Genomic DNA, 15,846 nt, shown 5'->3' with positions numbered 1-15,846 from the left:
TAATGTTTCCAACAGGAACACGTTTGGTTCAGTTTACATAGCATATAGTTTTTTAGCACCTGTCTAGTAGCTTCTTTGAAGTTTAAGTCATAGAGTTCATATTGTATTATTTGAATTGTTCACAAACCATTTTCTTTTATCTGGATACAAAAAGGGAAATTGGGTAAAATTGGTACTATATCATCTTTTCCTTTTTGCAGATAACCTGCCCTGGATGTATATTATTTGGTATCATATGGCTCCATCTAGTGGCTACAAGGGGAACTTTTTTGTTAAATTTGTAGAATTGTTTACAAGTAGAACTTGGAAACAGTGTTCAAATTGGGATATGTGCAAGAAAATTGATGTGAACTAAAATAAAGATTATTTTTCCAAAGTAATATTTTCAGATATAAAAGTTCTGTAAATATTTTAGGAAATTTAATTACATTAAATATTAAAAACTTAAGAAATATAAAACTGTCATGATTTTAAAGAAATCTTTTTTTTGTACCCATTATGAATTAAACATTCAGTCCAGTCCATATTAGAAAAATAAGTTCTGTTTAGGACAGTTTTACAAAATGGCCTTTTTATTTTATTACTGTATTTTATTGAAGTGTAGTTGACGTACATATATATATTCTTTTTCAGATTCTTTTCCATTATAGGTTATTACAAGATATTGATAATAGTTCCCTGTGCTATACAGTAGATCCTTGTTGTTTATCCATTTTATGTATAGTAGTATGTATCTATTAATCCCACATTCCCAATTTATTCCACCCCTCCCTTTCTCCTTTGGTAACCATAAGTTTGTTTTCTATGTCTGTGGGTCTATTTCTGTTTTGTAAATAAGTTCTTTTGTATCATTATTTTTTAGATTCCACATGTAAGTGATAACACATGATATTTGTCTTTCTGTGTCTGACTTACTTCACTTAGCATGAAAATCTCTAGGTCCATCCATGTAAGATGGCCTTTATATTTTTATGGAAACTATAACCAAGTACAATAATTTTTTAAAATTTCAGAACAACCCTTGCTCTGGTGGTTCAATAGTCAACTAACTCTTTTGTGCGTGAACTCGTTCATTTCTGCCATAGAGTTGATGATCTCCAAGGCCTTTTAATGAATTCAGCATGACTCTCTTTTATCTATGTTCAAGTAGTACAGATTGAACCCCACATATGGTTCATATCGCTAACCACTGAATACATTTTATACCAAAATACTCTTTTTCCACATGGATATAAAACTTCTGGTGAAGACAGCACTGATTGAATTTGATACAAATTATGTTGTTCTTCCCCCCTTCTAGTTTCAAAGAATATGCTGAAATAGAGTTCTGATATAACTCTTCTCTACCAAATTTTATTTTCTTAAGTCCGGATATAAAGCATCTTTATTTTTTAGTTTTTGTTATTTTCCTTATCATATTTCTCATTCAGCATGCATTGAATATACAGGATGAACTAAACAAATACAGCTTCTTTTTTAATTTGTTGTCTTGAAATTTTTCAAATACAAAGAAAAATTGAAAGAGGAGTAAAAATTTATAGCATTTACCTTGGCCCACCAACTGTTAATATTCTACCACATTTGCCTCTGTCTCTCCTGTCTCTCTCTCTCTTTCTCACTTATATAATATATATAGTTTAAAAGTGAATTCCTTTGCGAAAGACCTGGATTTTATTTATTTGTATCTTGTATAGTTTTTAAGTATCCATAGTGGGTTTTGTGAATCAAAAAAAACGTTTATGGTTACTTGTCTTTTTGTAAATGAAGAATAGTTTATTTTAGTAACATTTATCAAAACTTAGTTTTCTTATTTTTAAATTCAATTTATATCTCACTTTTCTTTTTCTAAATCTAAATCTAACAAAAGCAATCATTTTTACTTTTGAAAAATTGTTATCTCAAGGTGGAAATAAACTTCTTACAGTGATCCTATTTACAACTCAGTTGATTACCTTCTCAAATTTTAAACCATACAAATATATTTAATGTGTTCAAGTTTTTTAAAGTTTTAAAGACCTTACCTTAGGAAAAACCTTTCATAAATATTGAAACAATTTTAAATCTAATCAATAAAATTTATAAATATGACACTCAAGTTTTGTTTAATTCTGTTTAGATACTTGGTCAAATTTTTATACCGTAACTAATAATTCTAATTCTAAAATTGAGTATACAGTTAAATTTATTAAATTGGAAATCCAATTAATTTGAATTCTCTTTAAAAAAGCACTTTAAATACCACTTGGACACATATGTACACATTCCAGATTTAACAGAAAGGCATTAATACTTTGAGTATACTTTCAGTATACTCATCATATCTATATTTTAAAACCTGACCACAGTTACATGACACTCATTAAGAAAATAATTTTGCCACCCTAAATTGAGTGTGCTATATCCAGTGATCTGTTGCTATTATCTGCTTCTTGGCCAGAGATTTTAGCCCAGGACAGGATTCGAGCCTCATATGCCCAGGACAATCCTTCTGGCCTCACTGAGGAGCACACCAGTTACCTTTTGTTGTCAGTTCGACAAAAGAGAACCCCAAGTTCCTGTGCTTGAGAGGTTTTGATCTTTCTGGAGGTCTAGTTATATCATTATGTTATTTTTCTTTTTGTTAATTATTTTTTCTCTTTTCGTGAGCAATTTTAATGTCTTTCTTTCTGGCTGGCCCCAAAGATACGTTGCCATGGCTTGAGATCCTGCATACGTTTGTGTATTCCTTGGTCTGATTTAAGTCTGTGGCCTTCACCACATGTTGCAGCTAACTTCATTCATTCTGTTGACTGCCTGATTAAATTATGAGATCTTTCTGTCATTTCTGTGTAAATAAGCCACACACTTACAAATTAAATGACAACTAATTGGATTATATACAGCTTTGTCAGACTTTGTGGTTCCTGCCTTAAAATCCTGTTGATGGAAGCAATTTCTTACTACAAGAAGAATTTGAGTTAGCTGACTCACATATAATACCAGTACTAATACTAATTCCAATACCAATACTAATAACCTGATGATATGAAGGTTAAAAGAAGTTTATTAAAATACCATAAAGCCAGGTTATTTATCAAGTACTCATATAGGCCTTAGTATATGCCAGCTACTCTTCTAAATGCTTTACTCTTAACAACACTTCTGCGGGCTAGTCCCCTATTTGTAAATGTGGAAACTGAGGCGCAGAGAGGTTAAGCAATTTGCTCAAGTTCACACATCTAGTAAGTGGCAGAGTCACAATTCAAACCCTGGCCGTCTGACTGTACCATATATGCTCTTAGCAGTGGTATCTGTTTCATTAGGCCGTATACACGGGAAACCTGGATATGTTTATTGTAATTGTGGTTTTATACATTGTCATCAGACCCAGAAACGAATACTGACTTATCTTATCTGATGTTTTCATGCAGGTAGTGAATTGTTTGCTGGACTCTACAGTGACTACTGGGGCAGAGACGCTGCCATTTTCAGGAGCCTGGGGCGACTGGCTCATATCCGCACTGAGCACGATGACGAGCGCCTGTTGAAAGGTAGGACTGGGGAGAAAAGCGTATGTAAATCAGAACTGAAAGCAAGTCCAGAGCTCATGGGAAACTTGCCATTTTGATAATAATAACAATACAAATGTAATTTATAGTTTTCACAAATTTCAGGGTTTTTTTCCTTAGCAATATTCCCGAATTAAAATATTATATATGATATATGTATATCATTTTATAGCAGAGTGGATCAGCTTTATTATACAACCAGATTACCCTCATAGCAATAGTTAGAAATCAGGACTTAAATGAACAAGACAAACACATGAAAAGTGAAAACCCCTTTCATCCAGTAAGTTGCTTTGTTTTCTCTTGTCAGTTGGTATAATTTTGTATGAATTGATTGCTTTGCTTTGCTTGTTTTAAAAGGATCACATTGTACTTGAGAGACAAATGAAATTCTAGGAGAATCACTAGGCATTCATTTACATAGAATCCTTTGTAAGGAATCATGTTTATATTTTGGTACATTGGTATATCTAGGGACTAAAATCATTTTATAGTGAGTGGTTTCATTATTTTCAGCCTTTTTATTAAGCTTTAGAGTGCATAATCATTATTGGCAGCATTTTATCATTAAAATATTTGACATTCCGTTATCCATCAGAGGTCATTCCCTCAGATCCCTTTGATTACAAATACAAAAACTTAAAATGGTCTTCCATGAGCTGGACTGATAGATAATTTATGAATTAAAAAAATAATGATAGACTTCTTTACTAAAATATTTTACATATATTGACTTTAATATATGCCTCCCATATATATATGGGAGGAAGTTCATGGAGATTATAATCATGCTGCTCCTAATCTGTTCTTCTTTGAATTCATTTCAGGTCTATAATGTATGCTATTTGAAATTGATTTATTTCCCTCCAACTCAGTTAAATTTTAAATACCCTAACATTTCTTAAAAATTGTTGATTTGCACAGAATATGGAGAAAGCTACATGATTTTAATGTTTAGTACAAAATTTCAAGGGAAATATATTAACTTACTTTGTTGTAATAGTTATTACATTTTCGTCTATTTTTACTTCTCTAGAACCAAAATTTGTAGGTTCGTACATGATCCCTGACAATGAAGACCGAGATGACAACAAAGTGTATTTCTTTTTTACGGAGAAGGCCCTGGAGGCAGAAAACAATGCCCAGGCAATTTACACCAGAGTGGGGCGACTCTGCGTGGTGAGGACCGCCTTCCTCTCTCACTAAACTTGCCTAACTCACAATTTATGGTCAGGACTTTGTTCATTTTATAGTAGGTTTCTACTGTATATTTTCTTCTATTCTGTTAGGCTCCCTAAAATTGGTATTTATGATCTAGTCTTCAGACTTCATATCTACTGAAAGTTTAATCTGAAAAGAGCTTTGCATTTTGTGTGATTTTCTCCATTTTCAAAGCCCTACTAAGAAATGGCCTATAATTAGGCTATACTTCTTCCTACACAGAAGTTTGAGCTCCATTTTAAAAAGTTAATTTCACCAAAATCTTGCTAGTTTCTTTAATCCACATTCTAAATAATTTACATAAGCATGTTTCAACAATTCAGATGGTTGATTCTGTAGGAAAAACATATATAGTTTTGTTGGGCATAGTCAGATAGGTTGTTTTGTGGACATTCAGAACCAACTGAAGTAGCCATATATATTGAGAGAATGCTAATAGTGTTATAAATGTGAAGTTATTTTGATATTTAAGAAGATACTTGAATAAAGTTAAGAAGACATTTATATGTATGTTCAGTATATACGTATGTATATATATATTCACATATACACACATATGTATTTTGTGTATATGTGCAAATATGTATGCCTGTTATGTATATGTGTGCTTGTGTGTTAGTATTTCAAGCCTTTTTCCCTAAAATAAGAAAAAGAAGTGGCTGCTTCTGTACTTCTGAGATAAACAGATTATTTATCAGTAAAATAATAATGAACGTTACTATATCATAAAGCTTACTACTTTATTTAGGAAAGTGTACTCTACTCTCTACTAACATTGTTTAATACCTGGAAACTGTATTTAATGGGCCAGGGTGAAAGTACATTGACAAGGCAGAATGTGCAAACCTAAAGAAAAAGTTTATGGGGAATTGCATCTTTATTATTATTTGAAGATTATGCTCAAATTTTCACATTAAATAAAAGAAGTATAACTCTTGCCATCTGCAGGTTTAATAATACAAAATCTGTTGGTGGTAAAAGTTCTCTGGGTACCCATTTACCTGCTTTCTGTTTTCTACAGAACGATGTAGGAGGACAGAGAATACTAGTGAACAAGTGGAGCACTTTCCTGAAAGCTAGACTGGTTTGCTCAGTACCAGGAATGAATGGAATTGATACATATTTTGATGAATTAGGTAAATATTGTTGGGAGAGTTAAATTTTCCTCTTCGATATATATGTTTCTTTGTATAACCCTCACTGTTTCTAGCACATATGGAAAATTTGCTTTCCACAGTAATTGACTTCTATCTAACTTAGAGCGAGTTTCTATTCTTTTCATCTTGGCCAGGTCCCCGAATGGGGACAAGGGAGTTGCGGGAACAGAAAGACCCCTCTTGTTAGTTTAGAGTCGGTGCCTCTAGTTCTCTCCTTGAGGCCCAGCTCAAAGTCATCTTGAACAGTCATCAGTCTCACTATGTTGTCATTTGGTCATTGTTATATAACTGTATATGGAAATGTATATCTTAAAATCTATCATGGGTTCTAAACTATTTTATGTCAATATATTTTCTTCACATGCAACGAGGACTAAACATATTAAGTAACATAATGGTCTTTAATGTTTCAGAGGATGTTTTTTTGCTGCATACCAGAGATCATAAGAACCCAGTGATATTTGGACTCTTCAACACTACCAGGTGAGAAATTTATATGGCCAGTCGAAACATCATGAAACAAAGGATGCCAAACCCCTTCACCGTATATGCAATTGAAAATACTATTGACCAATGAGTTATTCTCACTTTCCGTACTTTATAAGTCACCAATTTCTCTTTGGTCTCCTGTGTTTGCAGTTGTACTTTGATGTTTAAAGCCACAATCTCAATCCAGATTCTTATTTGTTTTTGTTTGAAGTACCAGCATCCTCCTATGCTCAATGTCCTAAGTTCTTCCCTCTCTGATCTACAACAGAATGATTTTCTTTTTCTCATACAGTTTTTAAGGTACTAGTTCCATGCTATAGAGTCTAGGATAATTCTTTCAATCATCATGTACAATTGTCCAAGTCAGGCTTTCAAGGCTCTCTATCGAGTCTTCCCCATTCAGGATTGAACGTTTTTCCTCTAAATTCCCACAGACTCTGCTTTTGACAAGATAATACCTTGTCAGAATCCCAGTGTCTGCTTTCCCAGTGACTGTGATTTTATTTATCTACTTTCCCTTCTAACGCTGATTTCTATCAGTTTTTCCAATACTCGTCAGTTGCCATCTTCATGAAACACTCCTTGGTTCCTTAATCACAGAGCATTTGGCCCACTCCTTTATTCTGGTTGTCTTGCTTCTATGCAGATTCTTAGAGAACACACATTTATGATTTACCCTCTGAGTTTAAAATTTTAAAAAGGTGCTTAAGTTTAGGGCTTATGATCTAGTATTTTTCTCTTTTATGCTTTTGTATTTTGTATCCATTGAAGAGTGCTGGAAAAATGAATAAAATATTTCATGTGTTGATACATGAATGAAAAAATGTTATTAGAATCAGTTTTGGTTGAAAGTTTATATATATAATTTCCTGAGTGTCTTTCCAAATAAGGCAGAGTGGAGATGATATGACTGGAATGAGAAATAAAGAATATACTTCAGTTCTCTTGATGGGAAAAGAATGATATTACTCAGTTCCTCGTTTGCATTGCATTGGCCTTAAACTGTTCTATAGTCATGTGTACCTTGTTTGCTTAGGATCTCTCCACATAGTTTTTGTTTACTTTTTCAGCAGGTAGTTTATTACGCTCACTTTGAAAAAAAAAAAATAAAGCTCTTTCAGTAAGTATCCTGCTATTGTAAGGAGACCTTTTCTTCAGCACAGAAACATGGAAACAATTTTGCTATCAGTTATTCCTTGATGCAAGGAGATGTTAATGTAGATTGGTAGCTATTACAGTCCATGGAAAATCCCTAACTTCTTTTTACATTTCATCTTCTGCCTTATGCCAGTGAAGAATTTATACACTGCATGATAAATCCATGGCTTTATGTGATAAATATAAGCTATAGGATAATCAGTATAGATTTTTTATGGGTTATAATGATCAGTTTATAAGCTGCTTTCATAAATGATAGCATAATAGATCTGTCTGAGATTTCAAAGACAAGACATTATTTTCTTCCATAATTTCAATTTTGACTGTTCAATTTATACATAATTGTGAGAAAAAGGCTTGCCAGCTGTTACCTGACGTAAAGGTTGATATCCTAGCATGGTGATCAAAGGTTTATTGCCATGTTAGTTGGAAGACTATCTCTGGTTTTCTCACTGTTGCAGGCATTTCCAATTGCTTCAAGGTGTGTTATAAGATGTGTAAATTGATGTCCTCAGACAGTAACATAACTGCTGTTCTACAGGTGTCTCAGAATGTAGGAAATGTTACACTTAAAAAAACTATCCATTTTGCAAAGCACTTTCACAAACTAATTATTTTAATTCTCACAATAAGGAGGCTAGGGAAGTGTTAGAATTCATTCAGATTATGCCAAATTAAGAAATGCAGCCAGGTCTTTAAAACAAATCATTCTAAAATGTCCTTTTGCAGAATCTTATGCCCCCAATGAAGCTTGCTGTAGTTAGTCAACTACTGTCTTTATCTGCAACAAGTAGAAATTTTTATCAAAAAAATAATTTCAGTTGCTAGTAGTTCTGCAGGTAAAGAATCTGAGCTTTGTAGAATGTAAGTCTTTTTCTCAAAATTAATCTGGTGCAGCCCAGTAAACCTTTCCACTGTAGCACTGTTTCCAGTGACCTGAAGGAAGGAATATACAGCAGGCTTATTAATGTTTCTGTGACCCCAAGCTAAAGAATGAAACAAAGCCCCAAATTTTCTTTAGACTTTAAATTGTTCCTCAAATCATATACACTAAGAGAAGTAATAAAATTTGAATAAAATTTATAGCAATATTAACAGAATGGCGAATAGGAAAACACTGTCTACTTGGAAGAGAGGACAACGTACAAGGAGATAAAGCCTTCCTCAACTTGGGAATGAATCTTTAAAATATTAAGGCCAAATCTTAATGAAAAATATAAAAACACAAAAGAATCTGAAAAAGAATCTGTCTGTGTATATATATATGTATATATATGTGTATGTGTGTGTGTGTGTGTGTGTGTGTGTGTGTATATATATATATATATATAAAACTGAATCACTGTGCTGTACACCTGAAACTAACACAGCATTGTAAATCAACTATACTTCAATAAAAAAAATAAGATTTAACTGGGAAAAATGAAGTGACACAACTGCTTTTGTGATTCTAACAATATCATTTTCAATTTATTATAATAAATAGGCAAAAAATGGTAAATTTTGGAGTTTCCATACTTGAAATATTGCAATAGTTAATATCTCTAGAATATCCTATGCTTAAGAGATTGCAAGTCTTTTATCCAAAAGACTTCATCCTTATCTATGTTGTCTGCGGGGCTTGACTCGGTGACCTCCTAGTCTGTTCCAGAATAGTAACTTATCTTTTTTTTTTTTTTTAGTAATATATTTAGAGGGCATGCTATATGTGTCTATCACATGTCCAGTATCCGGGCAGCCTTTAATGGACCATATGCACATAAGGAAGGACCTGAATACCACTGGTCACTCTATGAAGGAAAAGTCCCTTATCCAAGACCTGGTTCTGTAAGTTTAGGCATTTAACAAAGTATTCTTATTTTTTAAAGACTCTTTTAGTAATATTCTGTTCATTGTTTCAGATGCTTTACTAAATTAGCATGAAATAGTTAAATTCAATACCTAAAAATATGCTTGATTACTTGCAAGGTAAAGAAATATTACTTCTTACATCAAGATGTATGCTTGTTGTTTAATGAAAAGAATATAACCTAGCATTATAGACTATATATTATTGTTGATATTTTAGCTATCTATGTAGCTCTCACTAAAATTTTATTTTTAAGGGTACTGGTCAATACAGAAATATCCAGTGAAATGAGCATCAGATTCCTCTCAGCCTCTTCAGAAGAATTAGTGCCACATGTGATTTCCATGTGAGAGAATGTTACCAAATTTTTATATTATAATATTTGAGTCAGGCTTTCAGTTCCCTAGGCCACATTTTCTCCCTACTTCTCACTTTAAGATGTCAAGAGGAAGCTTTTTCTCTGGCTCTTCAGAATTCTGAGCACCCCATTTGCCATCCTTGCTGGCCTTCTGGAAGAAAAGTGACAATACAGCTGTGTTGCTAGAGAATAAGAAGTTCCACCATTGGCCTCTTAACTGATACTACTAAGATTCTCCCTAACTAGCCATTCAAACTTTGTGCTTTTAATTGCACACATGATGATGATTATGATGAGGATGATGAGGATGATTTTGTATCACATGTTCCGTACACAACTAGGTTCGGAAAGTGTAGCATCATTGTATCTGCTGTCCATGGAGAACGAATACTGAACTTGTCATGCAGGCCACGGTCTACACTATTATGAGCAGCTGGTGAAAACCCAACACTAGGCTGATTCCACAAGTGCTTGCAAGTCGAGTAGAAACCATTTTTGCAGAGCCAAAATTCAAAGTGGAAACAAAGCTTACCTACATTAACAAGTGTAAGGCTTTACCATTTCAATCACTCTCTCTCACTAGCTTAAAATTATTACTTCCAGTAAGACATAAAGTATATTTTATTTCACTCTGTTGATTGAAATTACAATTTAAATGGAGAAAACCCACTCCTGTGGCTTTGCTGGAAATGCTTCTTGAAACCACATGGTATTAAAGGAGATTTGGAGGAAGTGACTGGTTACTGAACTGCTTCCAGGCTGGTCCAAAATGTTTCCAATTATATATCATGAAAGTACACTCAAGTGAAAAATTCATGCCAAATTAAGAAATATGGCCCAAATTTTAAAAACAAACCATTCAAAATGCCCTCTTTGCAGAATCTGATTACTAAACTACTGTATTTATACTCTGAAGTGGAAAATTTTTATCAAGGTCATCATTGCAATTGCTGCTGGTTCTGGAGGAAAATATGTGAAATGAGGGAGCACTTAATAACAAGCATTAATCAACACAGTTAAAGGTATTCCGAGAAGTAACTTAGGTACCGTTGAACATTTATTTTTAGAGTCAGTGATTTAAGAATTGAGACATGTTATGGCAAATATTTCTTGTTTTCTCAATTGATTGTGTCTAATTCATACAAAAATAATGTAAATTCATACAGATTACAGTAGAACAGAGAGGGTTTTTTCCTTATTTAACAACGATGGAATTTGAATTGGTTTCAATGTTACAGCACTAAAATTCTGTAGTCAGTGAGCCAATTGGAACCATCACCAATCATAGTATCAATAATGGGAAAGCTATTGTGCAGTTGTGATTCTTAATTTGGGGGGAAGATTTAGCACAATAAAGAGTCTCTTTGTTTTGCTATGAACAATATATTGTTCATAGCAAATTAAAATTTAATTTACAAATATGAAAAATAAATTTTAGAAGCAGGAAAAATAATTAGAATATTTATAATGTTATATATTTGTATTACCTCCAGACTATACCAGTATTACATATACTTTACTTTTTCAGTATTTCACTACTATCTGTCTATTTCTACTGCTGCATGTTTGAAATAATTCAGTCTCTCTATGCAATTTTTAATGCAGATTTTATTTCTGTAATGAAGAGTGTATGGTTACTAAATGTTGCTAAATGCACAGTTGATTAACTGAACATACCCAGTTTTTGTTATTTTTTTCATAATTGAGTATAAATTTGCTCTTTAGATTTCAGGGGAAAAAATTCTCTCCATTTGTATTTCAGTGTGCCAGCAAAGTGAATGGAGGGAGGTACGGAACCACCAAAGACTACCCCGATGATGCCATCAGATTTGCAAGAGGCCATCCACTTATGTACCAGCCCATAAAACCTGCCCATAAAAAACCAATACTGGTGAAAACAGATGGAAAGTATAACCTGAAACAAATAGCAGTGGATCGAGTGGAAGCCGAGGATGGCCAATATGATGTCTTGTTCATTGGGACAGGTAAAGAGATTAGAGAGTACTCAGAGAGACATTTAAATTGAACCTTAAAATCAATAACATTATTACATTAAAAAAGACCCACCTACCAACAAAACCCTGGTTGACCCATTGGCTCATTTACATACTACCTGTCTACTGCAATGGAAGAGAAGATTTGGGGTAGTTACAGCACATAATTCCTGATACAGGGTCAATATTTAATACATTTGAACAAATGAATATGTAAAGGAATGAGTAATTGATGTTAACAAACAATAAACAATGTTGGTTCCAAAAAGAACTCACAGAGGAAATAGGGTGCCATACAAGGATAGTTCTCCTGTTACTCCCCCAGGCCCACTGCTACCTTTGGCTGCTCAGCAAGGTCTCAAGATTTTTCAATCTTTAGGTGAGGTTTAGGTAATTTCACCTAAATCTGTAATCTCAACTGTGCTTATCAGGCCCCATCAGAAGTCAACCATGTGTACCAAACAAGCCAAGTGTTACACATAATGGAGATAAAATTTTAGACCAAAGCTATAGTATCCTGCATTAATAAAACAAAGTGTAACAAATATGCTAAAAGTGAATATTTCAAATAAATTTGTAATTTCAGTTAATGCTGTGCATTAGATCTAGCTTGTGGAAGAGAACTTGGAATCTTTTAGCATCCGGGGTAATATGTATAAAATTCTGTCAAGTACTTTAAAATTATATAGTCATTTAAAGAATCTTTAAAATGATCATTTCTTTTTTTTTCATATGCATCATAGTAATTGCTACAGCAGATCCTATTTAGAAGAGGAAACATTCTACCATACTTAACTTTAATCATTGACATATTCTAAAGAGACGTTGCATATGCCCAAATCAGGAATTAGGATATAGTATTAATATTGGTGCTTGAGCTTTTCCACTCATGCTTTCTGAAAAAGCAAAGATTTAAGTAAGGAGATATTCATCGGATTTCAAGAAATTGATCTCTGGTGCAGGCTGTATTTTATTCATTTATTTTAGGAGGTTAGTAATGTGCTCTACACTGTGGGTTCAAGATTAACAAAGCATCAGATTTCTTTAACAAAGTTAAAGTTACCTGGCCATGAATTCACTTATAGTGATATCCAACAGAGTTTAAAAAAAAAAGAATTCCATAAGCAAGAGTAATATTTGATAAAATTAATCATAGAAAAAAGTATGTTATTTTTAAATGAGAAGTCATATATAAGTCCAAGAATGTTTTCAGAAATACTTGTTTATTAGATTGACCAAAGCTATTTGAGAGAATTCCAGAAATACCAGGTATATACTTACACTCTCTTGTAACCTATGTTTAACGTAAAGATATTGTTATATTGAACCACAGCTTTTCAGCACAAAGAACATATTTGATAAATGTGTGATGAGTACAGCATTGGAAAATCCCACAAAATAGTTATGTTTCCCCAAATTTACCAGGCACTTGCTTTAGTGCTGTATAGTCCTTATTGCAAAATCACTGGTTGCAAATTGATAATTTGAGTTTCATCTTTGCTTTTTACTTGATATAATAATTGTGGGATATTTATAATGTGTGCTTGATATGATAATTTTTGTTCCTTTTAATGTATGATACAGGTAATTGTTATTGTTTTATTTTAATCAAATTTTATTAACCCAACCACAAGATTTCATAATTTTTAAACAAATTGCTTAAATACCGTAGAAACTCTTGGATCAGAACCTCCAACGTGCTTTTTTTCCCTAAGTTATTTCTAGCCACTACACCAAATCTTTCTTACAAGCAAATTAGTGTCTTATTAAATTTTTCATTGGAAATAACAAGCTGAGAATATCAGGAATAATAAAAATAACTTGGAGTTTTAAAAGGTGAATATAAATTTATAAAATTATTGGTAATTATGGAAGCTAAATGGTTTGCACAGGAGGACTCATTATACTATTCTCTCAATAGTGTATGCTTGAAATTTTTATTAAAAGTGTATATAACCAAATTTGTGGTTACTGGAGGTGAGGGGTGGGAGAATTGGATGAGGGTTGTCAAAGATACATACTTCCAGTTATGAGATAAATAAGTACTAAGGATATAATGTACACCATGATTAATATAATTAACAGTGCTATATGTTATACATGAAACTTTTTAAGAGAGTAAATTCTAAGAGTTCTCATCACAAGGAAAAAAATTCTTTTTATTTTGGTCTATATGAGATGATGGATGTTCACTTACTGTGATAATCATTTCATGCTGTATATAAGTCAAATAATTATGCTGTATACCTTAAACTTATACAGTGCTGTAGGTAAATTATATCTCATTAAAACTGGAAGGAAAAAATAAAGTATATATAGATATAAACATGTTCTATCTATATGCATATCTATCTATCTATATTTACATATATATATATATAAAAATTTCCATAGTGTGTTGCTTGGAAGGTTCCATAAGATTAAAGGTATAGTTTCTTACAGGGAGGGTAGCTTTAGGTAAAAAATTTTCTTTCATCATACATCACAGAAGAAGCTAGAATAATTTGCCATCTGTCTTATATTTCATTAATTCCAAAAGACATTTTGATTTCTGAACCTTTAACTGGATTTTTGAATCAAATTTTTGAAATAATGAATATGAATATATAAGTAGTCATATTGTTTTCACTAGCAATGACGAAATGTTTTGTACATCTAGATTTCAAATCTTATTTGAATTTATGGTCTTTCTATGGTTTTTAATTGTTTGAAAACCAGATTGTGACAAAGCTTCTAATTTATCTCTTTTGTTTTCTCACAGATAATGGAATCGTGCTGAAAGTAATCACGATTTATAACCAAGAAACAGAATCAATGGAAGAAGTAATTCTAGAAGAACTTCAGATATTCAAGGTATTTCTAGTAAAAAAATATAGCCAACATTTATGTATTACAGACAGTTGCAAGTGAGTTATAAATAGGAAAAACATTACGTCAGTTTTTTTCTAACCGGTATATTGTGAATTCAGAGTGAATTGAAGAATGATTTAAAATTCTGATACATCTATTTGATTGTCATAGACTGTTCAGATGAAGAGGCCAGTATTTACCGAGCATGAAGAGAATTTCATTATGTGAACTGTGACATAAAGAAATGACACTTATCCCACAAATGAATTCTAGAATCATTATTGCAGTGTATCATCTTGAACAAATTTACTATCGATACAGACAGTTAAAAAATAGCAGTAGATTTCATGTTGTGGACTTTGTGGTATGGTGAGTAGACTGCTTTTTTATGGCATGCAGTTTACACAGAGAATTTACTAAAAGAGAGAAAACTACAAAACGATAATGGAAAGATTAGACATGACACAAACAATTGTACATATTCACACACACACACACACAATAAGTCTCAACATTTGTGGCACTTACCGTCTTTGAAGTCACCCTGAACGCTGAATTAATTAGTAATCATTGCTCCTAGAGGAGATACAGGGTTAGGTTCCTGAGAGTCTCTAGACACGACATTTTTGTCAACTTATCGATACATAACCTTGTTTTATGTGTGTTTCTGTTTAAAGACACCTTAGTTAGTATACATAGTTGATTACTTAACATTGAACTTATGGCTAACAGCACTATAACTAATGCCTGAACAAGGCTTATTTAAAACATGTTTTGTTCATAAGGCGCATCACAGTCTTTTGGAGCTTAGGAACACGAGACAACACTTCAGCACTATGCTTAGGGGCCTTTGAATCAGCACAGTCACTAACAAAAAGCACAACAGTATGAAAATGGGGCACTAAATAGACCATGAAAAGGATACCTGTTTACAGTATGAGAGCTGAAACAACAAGGCAGTGTATCACCTTGACCGACATCATCTGGGAATGTACATGTTGGGCAACTCAGAGTTTTTGCCATTTTGATCACACGCATGTCTGTGAATGACTGTGAAACACAAGTATTGATATTGGAGTTACAAATAAAATTTGGCAAGTAAGCAAATGTGCAAGAACACAGTCTGCAAGTAATGACGATTGTGTATGTAGGTGATGAATGTATATGAAAACATTTTTGATGAGAAACAGTTTATTTCGCATTGGCTCTTCTGGAGATTAGA

General features: G+C 32.8%; 1 protein-coding gene across 1 annotated transcript in view; it reads left to right on the top strand.

Moving 5' to 3' along the window:
- Positions 1–15,846, top strand: part of SEMA3E (semaphorin 3E) — a gene marked incomplete at both ends in the record, with an annotated part of 260,253 nt that overhangs the window by 220,495 nt on the left and 23,912 nt on the right. Inside the window, 7 exons of the mRNA XM_079711567.1 lie at positions 3,411–3,530; positions 4,585–4,727; positions 5,791–5,905; positions 6,340–6,409; positions 9,256–9,400; positions 11,543–11,765; positions 14,536–14,627. Coding sequence (XP_079567693.1) covers positions 3,411–3,530; positions 4,585–4,727; positions 5,791–5,905; positions 6,340–6,409; positions 9,256–9,400; positions 11,543–11,765; positions 14,536–14,627 — 908 coding nt within the window. The remainder of the gene's footprint in view (positions 1–3,410; positions 3,531–4,584; positions 4,728–5,790; positions 5,906–6,339; positions 6,410–9,255; positions 9,401–11,542; positions 11,766–14,535; positions 14,628–15,846) is intronic.

The sequence above is a fragment of the Hyperoodon ampullatus genome (assembly GCF_949752795.1).
Source record: "Hyperoodon ampullatus genome assembly, chromosome: 9".
Taxonomy (NCBI): domain Eukaryota; kingdom Metazoa; phylum Chordata; class Mammalia; order Artiodactyla; family Ziphiidae; genus Hyperoodon; species Hyperoodon ampullatus.
This window is presented reverse-complemented; position numbering and strand designations above follow the sequence as displayed.